Source organism: Sceloporus occidentalis, unplaced genomic scaffold (assembly GCF_023333645.1).
Source record: "Sceloporus occidentalis isolate IW3139 unplaced genomic scaffold, rSceOcc1.0.p SCAF_5, whole genome shotgun sequence".
Lineage (NCBI taxonomy): Eukaryota > Metazoa > Chordata > Lepidosauria > Squamata > Phrynosomatidae > Sceloporus > Sceloporus occidentalis.
In genome coordinates this window covers 84,633,910-84,648,272 of record NW_028316985.1, presented here as the reverse complement: position 1 = coordinate 84,648,272, position 14,363 = coordinate 84,633,910, and the positions used below count along the sequence as shown (strand labels likewise).

The following is a 14,363-nucleotide window of genomic DNA, read 5'->3' as shown; positions in this document are numbered from 1 at the left end:
GTGGGGTGCCATGAGGACTGCTTTATAGGATTGTAGCCTCTAGTGACATATACTGGACTTAACTGAATGAGTACATTACAGTGTATGAGTGCTGGATTCTTGCTCCAGAAACTGGACACATTTGACTGCATAATCTATCCATGAACTACCATTCTTGTTCTTGTTCATTGCCTTCCAGCTGATTTTGACCCATGGCAATCCTATGTATGAGAGACCTCCAAGTCACCCTTTCCTCAACTGCCCTGCTCAGCTCCTGCAGACTCACAGCCATGGGTTTTCTGATTGAGTCTATCCATCTGGAATGTAGTCTTCCGATTGCCCTCCACTTTATTGTAGCCTTGTCTAGTGAGTCCTGTCTTCACATGTTATGGCCAATATACAACAACCTCAGTTTAGTGATCTTTGCTTCCAGGGAGAGTTTGGTCCTGATCTGCTCTAGGACCCATCTATTGGTCTTTTTAACAGCCCACTGTATTCTCAGAAATCTTCTCTATCGCCACATCTCAAATGAGTTGATTTTTTTCTATCATCTTTCTTCACCATCCAGCTTTCAAAACTATACATAGAAATGGGCATCCTAAACTTAGTATTCAATTATATATCTTCAGGATCCTTTCTAGTTCTTTCATAGCTGCCCTTCCAAGTCCTAGTCTTCTTCTGATTTCTCGACTGCAGGTTCCGCTCTAATTGATGATTGAGCCAAAGTATGGAGAACCTTGGACTATTTCAGTCTCTATGGCGGGTTATAGACCGCCGAAAGCAGCGGTCTGGCTCCGCCGCTGCTTGCAGCATCCAGGAGCTGCAGCTTCTAAACCACGGGACTCCCAGACGCTGCGAGGAAGGAGCGCGGAAATCGCGCTTCTTCCTGGGCCCCGGAAGTGGCGCCGCAAAGTGCAAGGTGCGCTTTCGCAGTGTCACTTCCTCCGCGACACGTCTGGACACTACGCGTCCAAGACGTCAAGATGGCGGTGGCCGTGTGGAATGGCCGCCGCCATTTGTTGTGGACAGAGTCCGTAACAGGAGTAGGGGCGTCTAGAAGACGCCCCTTTTTTAAACTGGGACATCCTAAGGTCATCCCAAATGGTGGTCTGTAACCCGCCAATGTCATCTACTTTAAAATTATGTAGAACCTCTGTGGTCATAATTTTTGTTTTCTTGATGTTCAGCTGTAAATCTGCCTTTGCTCTTTCTGCCTTGACCTTCTTTAATAACCTTTCCATATCTCTGATATTTTCTGGTCGTATCATGGTGTCATCTGCATACCTTAGATTGCTGATATTCCTTCTTCAAATTTCCATGCCTATCTCCTCTGACTCCAACCCCAGGAATACTTCTCTTCAGTAGCTTACCATTATGTTATCTGGGATCTGATGTGGTCAGTTCATACCTGCAGGGCTCATTCCAGACAAGAGCCCTCATTTCAGGTCATGTTGCCTACAGTTCACTCTCCAGTGCTGGAAGAGGTTTCAAATAATTTAATTTACCTTTTAAATTGCATGGAGAGAGAGAGAATTTTTAAATATATATACACAGTATGTCATATACTATTTCAGTTATTTGTTCTATGCATTTTCAATAACTGTAGTCTCATTTCATGTTACATTCCCATTTGTCAATATTCTTTAATACTATTTGGTTAATTTCCTTTTACACATAGATTTCATATTATGAATGTTTATAAAATAGGTGTATTAGGCCATAATTTAAACCAATGTGGATTCTCTTCACAAAGACTTGGATTATAGCTGTAGTACAAACTTAAGTCAGTCTTCTACTAGTTTGATTCCTATGAAACTTCCAGAGCATGCTGGGATTGGATTTTGCTGAAGTCACTTAGAATTCTGGCTGCTGCTGCAGTGCAAAAATAAAGCAATTTAACAACATTTAACTTGCATGGCTCAATGCTATGGAATTCTGGGATTTGTAGTTTTGTGATTATTTCGACAATGTGGCAGCAGCCTTAGTCTGAAAACACAACCGCCCACATAGAAATATAGTTTCCCATTTTCCCAACAAATGGGAAGATTAAATTTATATTATGTTAAAGGCCAAGCTAGCTATGATACCAAACTTATCATTTGAAAGCACATTTGAAGTTTGATGCTGGTTTTTCATAGCAAATGGAGGGGGCAGTTTTAGCCAGGTTTATAGTGTACAGATGGGAAGCCTAACAATTCCACTGTGATCCAGATGTGCCCCTCTGTTGTTAAGCCCAGGTAGGAAGCCATTCGTGCCAGTGAAAGATCTTTCATTCTCCTAAGGCTAATAGCTGCACCAGGGGAGGAATTTTCTTCATGATTCTAGGTAGAGAGGAATGAGCTATACTTCCTTTTCACATATTGCGAACCTGATTAAATCCCCCATCTCCCCATGTATCAGTTACTAATTCTGATATGCTTCAACACACCACATTTATCATAAAATAATGGTTGGTCTTAAGTCTAAAGTATAATTACAGTATTGATCAAATTGAAAATCAAGACCAGTTGCATTCTTTCTTCTACAAGAAGTTAGTTATGGCACCGCTGCAAGATTTTCCAGGGGATATAAGACTTATTAATTAATTTAATTAATTTGTTTTATTTATATACCGCTATTACAAAGATCATAGCGGTGAACAGCAAGTAAGCTAATTAGCAAGTAAGCTAGTTTGCCCCCAACAGTCTGGGTACTCATTTTAGCGACCTCGGAAGGATGCAAGCCTGAGTCGAGCTTGGGCCCTTTTGCTGGTCTTGAACTCACAACCTTGTGGTTTCGAGTGAATGGCTGCAGTACAGGCATTTATTGCTGGGCATTTAATCCAAATAGAAGTTCAGGATTGTTATATAGGGCTGAGAAGTTTGAGATTGTGTAAGTGTATATAAATCTAGGCCTATATTTGCAACAGTGCCTTATTTCTTATTATTCAAGATGCTCAAAGCTCCACCCTGTTCCTGGTCTTCATCTGTACTATCACAGATCTTATGCCCAAATGCATATTGGCAAATGTTTTGTTTACTATAACAAGTCTCAAGTTGCCTTTCTGTTGTCCAGGTATCATTCTTTCCCCATAGTCAGTCAATATCCTTTTTATAAATATATAGTCAGGCCTGCTGTTAGCAGTTAAATGTCAGTGAGCTGGTATGTTTCTTTGTCCAAAAGGTAAGAGTCTCCTGAATCTTTGGGTACTACCTTTGGATTTAGTGACCAGACAAGCAATAAAACTTTTGGTTTGTTACAACACTTAGGGAAAGTACATCAAGCTAGAAGCTACGTTATGTATATTTTTCTTACTGAAATCTTATGTTTGCTAAGTAAAAGAATAAACCTAACTTTCTGGTTAAGCCAACCTGTGTTTTGTGCTATGGTGAGTTTCTAGCAAGCCTGTTGGCAATGTGCTAGTGCATTGGGTTAAATTAACCAAAAAAATTTACAATAAGCTTTTGAAATGAAGAGTTGAGAGGTTAGACATTAGAAACTGGCAAGTTGCCCCCTAAGTTAGATCTGTTCACTGAAGCACCCAGCGTTGAAAGCAAATGCGTTCTCAGTAGCTATTTTAGTGTACTGAATTTTACAGAATGTTAGTGTATTGTATAGAGGGATGGTAGGCTTGTCTACTCTGAGTTCAGTGGGACATTTTGCCAAGGCTTACACCCTTATGGTAGATTTATGCCACTAGTATACGAGTAATAAACCTACCTCTGTACCTTAGTTATTTGCACACTTCCTTGAGGGTATTATAGTCATGAGGATGTAATTCTGTTTAGAAAAGCACAGAAGGCAAACACACTGCATATCTTCTGTCTACCTGTTTATCTGCATCAAAAACATTCTTTAAAAACAGATTAAGGACAATTTTGTTCCAGTTATCCATTGTCTCAGGGATGCTAGATAACAAAAGAGAAAGCACTTCTAAGACGCTTCCAGAAACATCCCATTTGTCCTAATAAAAATCAACTGGTTATGTGTATTTCTTCTCAGACAACAGTATTTCACCTTGTATTTAAATAGACTATTCGAGAAAGAGCCTGTAAGAGCCAGAAAATGTTCCAGTAAAAAGGCTACACTTTTAAATCCTGGCCTCATCCAAGTGTGACCAATAACATGTGTGCTGTGCATCTATAAAACAGGTTCTCTGCTTGAGATATATGTAGCACCACAGGTTCCTTTCAGTTGAAGTACTTAACCAACCCTGACAACTGTCATTCAAAGAATAAATATGGTCAATTTTTTTAAAAATAAATAATGATTACCAAAACTGTATAATAGCAACAACCAGCAATTGTGATGGTATTGAATTAACTTACTATCTTTTTTTACAAATAATATTTCTGGAAACATAAAAAAGCCATACTAACCCAAAAATCAGACATATAAGTATGAAAGTAAAATTTACTTGCTGAAAGTTACACAATTGTAAGTTTGATATTTCATGCCAATGCAGGGAAAACACTATTGCATATTGAAATGTCTGGAGAAATTTATTTCATTTTTAATTCCACATTTTCCTATTCAGAGCAAGTGCCGCCCAGGACTGGTTTTCGAATGGATTCCTCTGGCAAGTATTCTTCAGCCTTCATTGTGCAGTAACATAACTGTCCTCCATTTTATGTTTCAGTGACTGTGCTTCCTCTAATCATGGTTCAGGGACATAGTCAGTCATGAGTATCCAGTCACCATGCTGCATAATATAGCTTTTTTAGTTTTTATAGTTAACAAAGTTACTCTGAAACATTTTGCTGCCTAAGATGAAGCCCATTTACTTTACTAAGTTAAGATGCATATGACTCAAAAGCAGTCCACTTGCTTTGGGACAGAAAATCCCACAGTCACCACTCTGCATCTTTGGCAGTAAAGGTGCAATTATAACAGTTTTTAGAAAAAGCTAACAAGTCGTTCCCCTTTCATGACTGCCTAAGGCATCCACCTCACTCTACCTAATTCTAGGGCCAACCCTGGTAATTTACTAAACAGAAAGTTTTTATCTAATATATATATGTGTTGTAAAATGAAAAAAGAGCTTAACTTTCAGAGACAATGGAGCAAAACACACCACCTCTTTGCACCACCATCTGGATGGCTTCAGAGTGTGGCGTTTTGATGCCACATGCTCTGAAGCTACCCAGATGCTGGCTTCATACCACCCAGTTGCCCACATGTGGGGTGGTTTCTGGGCTCTGGCAGTGTGATGTTTAGACACAGCATGCTGCAGGAGTGCTGTAAAGCCTCAGTGGGGCAAGGAAAGCTGGCTTTTTGCCAGCGTAAAAGGGAGCGGCAGTTTGCTGCTTCTTTTTGTACTGGCAAAAAGGCAGGTTGGGGTGGCAACATGTGATTGTCGCAGCCCCAATCTGGCTTTCTCAGGGGCGGCTTCAAGTTGCCCATTCAGGGCGTCTGTTCCACTCCAGTCTGTGTGAAAACACTGGATCATGCTCATTCTCATTAGGCTAGTAGCTTTAATAATATCTGTGAGAGAACATATTCATTAAGAAGCAAAACATATGGACTTTCCTGAAGCTCTGATCTCTAAACTTCATGTCTTGTGAAAGAAGCCTGTTACAAATCAGGCACAATCTCATCCTTTTGAAATGCCACTTACTCCTTTATTTTAAAAGAACCTATTTCAATAGTTATCCTTTGTGGCCTTAACCCTATGTCATTAACATTAAGTACTGTATTCTGGATATTTTTAATTGTGTTCATTTTTTCCAAATAAAAAAGGATGGTGACAATATGATGTTATGGCACACACTGAAATAAACAAAAGCTGTGTCCCTTGTTCATATGGTAGGGCTCTTGATACATATGAAACCTGCTGCTCCATACTGGGAAAAGCAGCATTTATTAAACCAGGGACGTAGCCAGGATTTTAGGAAGGGGGGGGTCTAGACTAAGTGCCACCATTATAATGGGGCTTGGGTGCGGCGGCACAGCAGCACACACCATTCTTTTTTCTAATGGAAGGGGGGGTCCGGACCCCAAGATCCCCCCCTTGGCTACGTCCCTGATTAAACTACTACCTCTTATAGAGCTGTTGTTGTGCATATGGCCCCTGCCCAAATATAACCCAAACACTAAAGGTTGGCCTTAAACTTTCTTCTGGAAGATCCACATGATTAAAATGATCATATTTCTTGCTCTAGTTTTCTGCAGTTTCCCCTTTTGCTGAAATGAAAACACTGGGGTGGATCAACACATAACCATACTAATTCCAGATTATGCATAAATGGATAATCCAGTGTAGAATGCAACTGTGAGGTCAGTTGTGTGATCAATTGTTTGCCTGGCGATCAGAGGAAAAGTGTGCTGCCACTTGCACAATTGTAAAAGCCAAACTCTGTACTGTTATCCTCCCTTAATTTTACATTGGATTTAGGCCAATGGGATTTAAATTATTTGTGACAGTTGTCAGTCCCATTGATTGCAGTGGGTCATCTTTCAACAGGATTAAGTCTAGATCCAATCCATCAGATTGGATCCAAAGATTCACTTTTTCTGACTGAAGGAAATCTCTCCAGGAGGAGTCTTTGTCCAATGGAGGAAGGGCTTTCTGTTGGAGGAGCAGAAACTTTAGATTCACTACACTGTTTTCCACATGTATTTGAAAGGCTGGAATATACCTTTTCCATCTTTATGTTTTATCTTTCAGACAAAGAGGCATTTGTCTGTCTGTCTCAAACCATTTCTTATCATTGGTAGTGTCTTACCAGTGCACTGTACAATATAAAAATTAGCACAATGTTTTCCTGGAGGAGTCATTTTTGTAGACTTCCAAAATTTGTAGTTTTCAGGCAAACTGAATGAACACAGATATCAGTCCTTTTTATGAGGGTGTCTATTTCTTTTCACTAAAAACCAGACAGTATTCTAGTAGAGTAATATATAATGCTGTATTTGTAGATTCATTCCGTGTGAAAAGTTAATCCCCTGAAACATTGCTTTAGCCCAGTTTTGAGGCTTCAACACAGATTTCTACATTTATCAATGAGAAATTATTCAGATGTGCCTCATGAAATATTCCACTTGAAAAATGGTAGTGTTTTCATACTGAAGGACTATCTCAGATCTTGCTGTTATTTATTGACAATATCTCCAAATAAAGTCCATTCCTTGAAATATTTTATCCTTGAGTGTATTCTTAACTCAAATTTAAGTTTCACATTTCAGATCAACAAATGAGTGTTAATACCATTGTCATGGGTATTGTTGAAATTTTGCAGGGTTGAAATGTATCAGGAAATTCTTTTTATATAAAAAAAATCTTGTTATTCAGTGCAAGGCTGCTATTCTCTGGAGGAGAGGTGTTCAAATGCTTATATTTTTGCCATATAATGAAAAATATTTTACTTACAACAATGGCTCCCTTATATTTTTTGAGCTCAGGACCGCGTTCAAAAATGTTGAGTTTAGGGTGCCAAAACTGACAGTAACTGATATCCAAACACTGAGAAAATGTCCAGCTTTTCAGCATTCTGTTATCCCTTCTCTCTTATATGCAAATATTTTTCACCTACCAATTATTAGTTTATCACACACATTTCATTGTGGCATTCCCCTGGAAATGGAGTGTTTTAAGCTATCAAACTTCTCCTCCCCCCCCAAAATAATCTTATTAAAAACTGCCCTCTTTTCCTTCCCACAAATCATTGGGCAGGATCAAGTCCTGAATAGCTGCTGGTGGAACAGTGGAAGCAGGAAAAAGTAGGAGAAGGCAATCTCTTCCCACTCTAGTTTTCCATGCAGGGGAACTCCAGAATGCAAGGTAGTTAAAGCGTGGTACAAACCACCCAAAAAGGGCTGTCTGTCCATGCCTTGATTTGCTCCACGAGGAAGCCGCAGCGGACAAACCACGCAGCTCCCTCGTGGAGCAAAAAGAACCCACAAAAAGCGGTTCTTTTTGCGGCTCCATAATGACGCCGCAGTGCTCCAATGGCACACTTGTGTCATCATTATGTTGCTGTGACATGCAGACGCTAGGCATCCGTCACGTCAAAATGGCAGCGCCCGTCTGTACAGGGCGCTGCCATTTTGATGCCCTCGTCATGTGCTAGGGGTGGTGTGCCCTCGGCCAACCCCTAGCATGTGACGAGGGCACACTATAGGCCCGTCTGGATCGGGCCATAAGCTGCAGGAGAAATGGAAGAGAAAGGGTTAGGAATATCTGTCACTCCAGGGCCCTTTTCATACTACATAATTCTAGCACTACAATATGATTACCATCTTTCAATTCTATGGAATGTTGGAATTTGCAGTTTGGGGAGTAGTGTTTAGTATTCTCTTACAGGGAGCTCTTGTTCTCACCAGACTACAAACCCAAGGTTCCCATAGTATGTTACAGTGGCATTTAAAATGGAATGCAGTGCTATAGTTATGTAGTGTGAATGGAGTCTGTGCCTGCAACACCAGTGTTGTGTTGTATTCATGACAGGGTGCTGAAAGGTATTACAACGTTCAAAATTGTTTGCTACTTTGGAGATCGCCAAGGAAAATCATCTTGATCTTTGAATTCATTATATTTTCAAACTATGATTATAGTTGTTCATATTAGGTGTAATCTGCTTTCAGACCTGTCATATGAACAGAATTAATCCATTTTGTTTTGTGGCAGGAATGGATTACTTGGCCCTCCAAATCACTTGGAGTTCCCAGAAGCCTTAGAGTAAGGGATTATAGAAGTTAACAGTCCAAATGAACTGGAAAACTAAATATTCCCTATGGTTGTTTTATGGCACAAGGGAATATAACATGTTTCATAGGAAAAGCTATCTTGATCAAAATTTTTAGACCGCTATAGCCCTGCTTCATGTTAGATTCTTGTGACAGATTGACAGAATTATATATATGATAGCTCTGCAAAATTTGAACAAAATACCCAATGACAACACAGCCTTCATGTGCCAAATGTGTTGATTTGGCATTGAATGCCCTCCTTTTAAAAATCAGCTTAAAATGCCAGGCTATTTCTTATATAACATCTTCTTTCACTGAAAAGCATTTGAAATCATTCCAATGAATGAGCACATATGGAAAGCTACATTTTGGAGTTTTTCAGGGAATCTTTGCAGTTCAAAAACCTTAAGTCCCACTTGTAAATGTTTCTTGAAAATCTATATGGATTTTCTATTGGCACAGATTCCATCAGCACTCAGTCCTAATATATTTACAACAGTATCATATAGAAATTGATTAGAACCTAAACAGCTTGAGGCCCTTCAAGTTTTTGGTGGGCTATAACTCCTTGGCCCATTAGCCAGTGGCCATGCCAGCTGGGGCTGATAAGACTTTTGAAGGGGTCACATAAGACTTTTACTAGTACAAATGTTAAAAAGAATCTGTCTGGAACACATTTTCTGACTCAAAAGGGTATGAACATCCTAACAATGAGATCTGAAGGCACTACACACTACACAAATGAGATCTGCATTTCTGAATGCAGATGTACAGACAGACAGATACCTCCCCTTCTTGAATGTAGAAAGTGTATCAAAACAGATTTAGCATAACTTTTCTCCCTGGTATGCTTGTATTCTGCATATAGGGACGTGTGTGTGTGTGTGTGTTTTTGTGGCTACATTCATAATATGCAGGTCTACTGTCTGAGGCCTGATGTGGTAACGGAAATCCATTCTTTATTCCTGGATGCATTTGTTTATTTTATTTTAGATTAATATTTATTTATCACCTCTCAGTACACCAGTGTCTAAAGCAATGTTTAAATTATTAACTATAGAAAACAAACAAAAAACCCCAAGCTTCATTTATATACCACTTCATACTGCCTAAGCGGTTTACAACTGTAAGCTAATTTGTCCCCAACAATCTGGGTACTCATTTTAGCAACTTTGGAATGATGCAAGCCTGAGTCAAGCTTTAGCCCTTTTACTGGTCTTGAACTCGCAACCCTGTGGTTTTTGAGTGAGTGGCTGCAGTACAGGCATTTAACCACTGTGCCACCAGGTAAACACTTGTTAACACATTAAATGATTTCTTTAATAATATTAGAAGTTTAAGATTGAAAGGAACTTCTGCAGTACAAAAACCTTGAATACTATTCAAGAGTAAGAATCTGGCATGATGCTCATTCTAGGAATGTAAATACTAAGAAAATACTTAAAGTAGTCTCTATAGAAATCTGTTAATGTAGAAGTCCATTTCACCAGCATCTCATAATGTACAGAATGAATGTCAAACAGCACCTGAGAAATATTTTGTGTTGTGAGTCCTCAAGATGTATCTGTTTACATCCTTCATTATCTGTAAAACTGATCACACCTTAAAGCCCCTTAGATTCATTGGAGGCAAATTTATGATAGCTGGGATCAAAAGGCAGTAATTCTGTTCATTTCAGTCAACATCTGCTGCAATATAGAAAGCTGGCTGCAATGATGATGGGCATGCATCCATCCCTCCACCCACTGAAAGTTGTATTTGCTGAACTAAGTTCAGTTCCACTACTGGAACAAGGTGAAGTGAAAATGCCTAGTGCATATAGGCAACAGGCTGTCTGAAGATAAAGAGGATGAGGGTAGTGTCAGCATCCGTCACATATAAGCCTCTTTTGGTGTTAAAATGTTAAAATTCAACACAGAGATATACACTCAGTGTGTAAATTAGAGAAAATCCAGATTTAAACAAACAAACTTGTCACTCACAATCCATTTGTCCCTTTTAAATATGGCAGTGAACAGGAAATCTTGTTAGCCATGCCTATACCAAACAGGTATTTTACACACCAGATTTTTCAGTGGGTTATAGAGAATCTGATGATTTGTTATGTAGTCCATTTTATAGATTCTCCTTGATAAATTGGTGCTGTTGCAGACCAGCATTTCTCAAGATGGAAGTGTTGGCAGCGAGAACAGGAAAAAATGGCCCACTCTGCCATATATTAGCAGAGTTGCTGTCATATCCAGATGTCATGCATTTTCATTCACAGAGCTTAAAAATTTGCTGCAGCCTTCAGGTCCTCCAAAACTAGCTTAGCTTTAAAGAATGTATATGTTATTTTTAATCAGTCTGAAAAAAATGAATGTGATTGTGCAAAACTAGGAGTGCATCTACACTGTAGAAATAATGCAGTTTGGCACCACTTTAAGTGTCATGGCTCCATCCTGCAGAATCCTGGGATTTGTAGTTTTGTGGGGCACCAACACTCTTTGGCAGAGAAGGTTTAAGACCTTGTAAAACTACAAATTGCAGGTTTCCATAGGCTGGCAGTACAGCACTTAAAGTTATCTTTAGAATGTAGATACAACCAAGGCTAGATAGGTCTTTGGTCTGATCCAGCAAGGTTATTCTTATTAGTACCTTTAATACTGCACAATTATAGCACTATAATTCCACTTTAACTGCCATGGCACATCTTCTCTGGGGAAAATGTTAAATGCTCTTTACCTAAACGCTTCTCCATGATTCCACAGGATGAAACCATGACAATTAAGATGGAATCATGGTGCTATAAATGTGAAGTATGAAAGGGCCCATGCTCGTATCGCATCCATTATGGGAAGTGGGACAAAGGAAAAGCAGCTACTAAATGATGTTAGAGTGTTTATTGCCATCATTTCTGTGAGGAATGTTACAAAGTGTATACCCTTTGGGAGTTAGTGTCCTTAAAATCTGTGGTACTGCTGGGCACTTTTCACATTATATTTTTCTTACATCACCTTCCCAATTAAAGCCTGCACTCATAATAGGAAAAAGTTCACATAGCATGCCCCAGACATTTCAATAAAACCATATTTTCCTAATAGCGAGTCTTTACCAACACACATGTTCCTATTTAGAACAGAGATTGAAAAGTTACTTTTAAGAAAAATAAATATAATGACATGCTGAACGTAGACATAATTGAGCAGTACTGAGACCCAAAGTATCATCCTGGCATTGCTCATTTATGATTGGAGTCAGCCTATCTTTATAGTCATTCTTCTTAAAGGTAACTTTGCAAGAGATTTTTCAGCCAGTTTCTACTTTGATTTTAGTTACATTCCCATGTTCCTCAACAGAGATATGTATATGTCCTTCCATCCATGTTTCTTGCCTCTCTGTGTTCAGCACACATTGTCTCTTTGATGCTTGCATTGGCTCTAGTGAGAATGTCATGCATCATTGAACTAAACATCAGTAAGCGAGGTCTCTTAAGGATCTCTCCCCAAAACACTGCAATTCAATGAGGTTTTACTTTAAACTAGGTCCGGATTATAAGGAGTTGGATGTTCATCTTCGGAGAATGGAATCTGGATTTGGCTTCAGAATCCTTGGAGGAGATGAACCTGGACAGCCCGTGAGTTGCTTCCTCTTGAGTTTCCACTTTATAACTTTGGTATCTTTGTTATCTGTCAGATAAAATATCACTTTGTATAACAGTCATATTGGAATGGCACTTTTTCTTGTTCAGACATTGAAAAAGACAGGTCTCTCAAGCTATCAGCATCTCCATCTATAAGCTGTCACTGTGAATCAGTCTGTGCTAAGCTAGTAAGGATATATTCTCCAGCCTTTAACATCCTGCACTCTTTTTGCTTGACATCTTTCAGTTATTAACTTACAGGACATGGCTGGCTTCCACCAATGGTCAAGGGCTTGTTTTAACAACAGGACCAACAAAAATAACATTTAAACTCTGTGGAAGCAAATGAATGCTATGATTCAGTTTGCAATACTAAGAAATCCTTTGCTTGACAAATACAGTAATTTTAAGGTGTGACACTGTCTGCTGTGCATATTGCTCTTTTGTGAAAATATTCACCATGTCCTGCAATAATGTAAATTGAATTCTGGAACACATTGCATAATGACTTGCATTAGTCATACACCAAAAGAAAATTGTATTGTGTCAGTATGGTGACATTATATTTCCAGTTCCTATAATTCTCTTGAACCTGTGACGGCTTTAAGGACTTATGAGTTACAACAGTGCATCAGACATATCAAGCAGAAGGATTATTTGTTTTATTTTGCAATGCCATGATTTGCATGGATTGCAAGTCATTTGGGATCCAAGGCATTTTTTTTATACCAAACATGATGGGGTGTTAAACAAAAGTCTCTGGTGCTTTCTGTTTAGACCTTATAAACTCTCCTTCCCCTTTCCTTTAAGATGGGATACACAAGCATCTGAGTATGGGTACTTTGTCCAACTGACTGTGAAGGGAAGAAATCCTTATAGAATACTATTAACATATCACATTCAACATGTGGCTGCCCACAAATGTGTCAAGCAGACATTTAATTCAACATATGTAATCTTGAACAACTTATTCACCCTCTCACCATTTTGAATGTACATGCCATACATTAGTGATAGCTGCTTGGAGTAAGGGCAGGCAAACATGCATCATTGTGCCACTACTCATTTATGGACAGATTGGCATGTCATTCTTCTTTAAGATAATTTTCCAAACTCTGTCCTCTCCCCAAACTTCATCACAACTCTTCTTGAAATCTGCCAGTGCACTCATTATCCATTCACCAGCAGTTTGATTCAGTACAAGCGTAATGATCTTAGTCTGAAAAACCATGATTTATGTAAGTCCAAGGAGGAGTCTGGTACCTTCCTGTTCCATCATTGCCAACAATTCTGAGTTGGTGACTTAGAGCCTGAACAGACAGGACAAAATAAAGCTGCTTCTGGTCACTTTGGAGGTATGCTGTTTAAATGACACATGCATCTTAAGAGGCCAGAAGCTGCGCCAAAGCTGTGCTCTAGTCCTTAGGACTGGAGCGTGGCTTTGGCACAGCTTCTGGCCTCTTAGGACACATGCATCATTTAAACAGCATACGTCCAAAGTGACCAGAAACAGCTTTATTTTGGCCTGTCTGTTCGGACTCTAAGTCACCAACTCACAATTGTTGGAAATGATGAAACAGGAAGGCATATATATTCAGTGTTATTTGGAGAGGAAGCCATAACATCAAAGATCAAAAATTCCAGAAGAAGAATGCCTATATTATTTGGGAATACAAAGTTTTGTGTTGATGCAACAAGCAAAAAGAAAATATGCTAAATGAAAGATGGGAACTGGTTTGAACATGAGGTTAATTTGTCCTACTAGCTGCTTAACTTTCCTACCTGTAAGATCTGAGACATGAAAAAGTACTCTCTCACACAGCAACAAAAAGTAAAAGGGAAAAGTTTTTTTTTCTTTAAAAAAATTCTTTGTGGTTTTGTTTTCCAAAAGCAACACTGAACTCTTCAGATGAGACAATAAATATGTGGAATCTTTTTTTAAAAAAAAAAAAGTCTGGAATGTCATGTTTTATTTCTTCTTTTTAAAGCCATTGTTATAGTAAGTAGGAATTGCATCGGGCTACATAGTTAAACTACAGTCAGCTTTTAAAAGAAACCTTTGTAGGATGGAAAAGTAAAAATATACATATTTTTA

The 14,363-nt window shown here is 38.9% G+C and overlaps 1 protein-coding gene across 2 annotated transcripts in view; it reads left to right on the top strand.

The window, feature by feature from the left end:
• Positions 1 to 14,363, top strand: part of MAGI2 (membrane associated guanylate kinase, WW and PDZ domain containing 2) — a 789,679-nt gene that overhangs the window by 672,855 nt on the left and 102,461 nt on the right. For both annotated transcript variants that reach the window (XM_089524612.1, XM_089524611.1), the window contains 2 exons: positions 4,496 to 4,537; positions 12,171 to 12,262. In XM_089524612.1, coding sequence (XP_089380738.1) covers positions 4,496 to 4,537; positions 12,171 to 12,262 — 134 coding nt within the window. The remainder of the gene's footprint in view (positions 1 to 4,495; positions 4,538 to 12,170; positions 12,263 to 14,363) is intronic.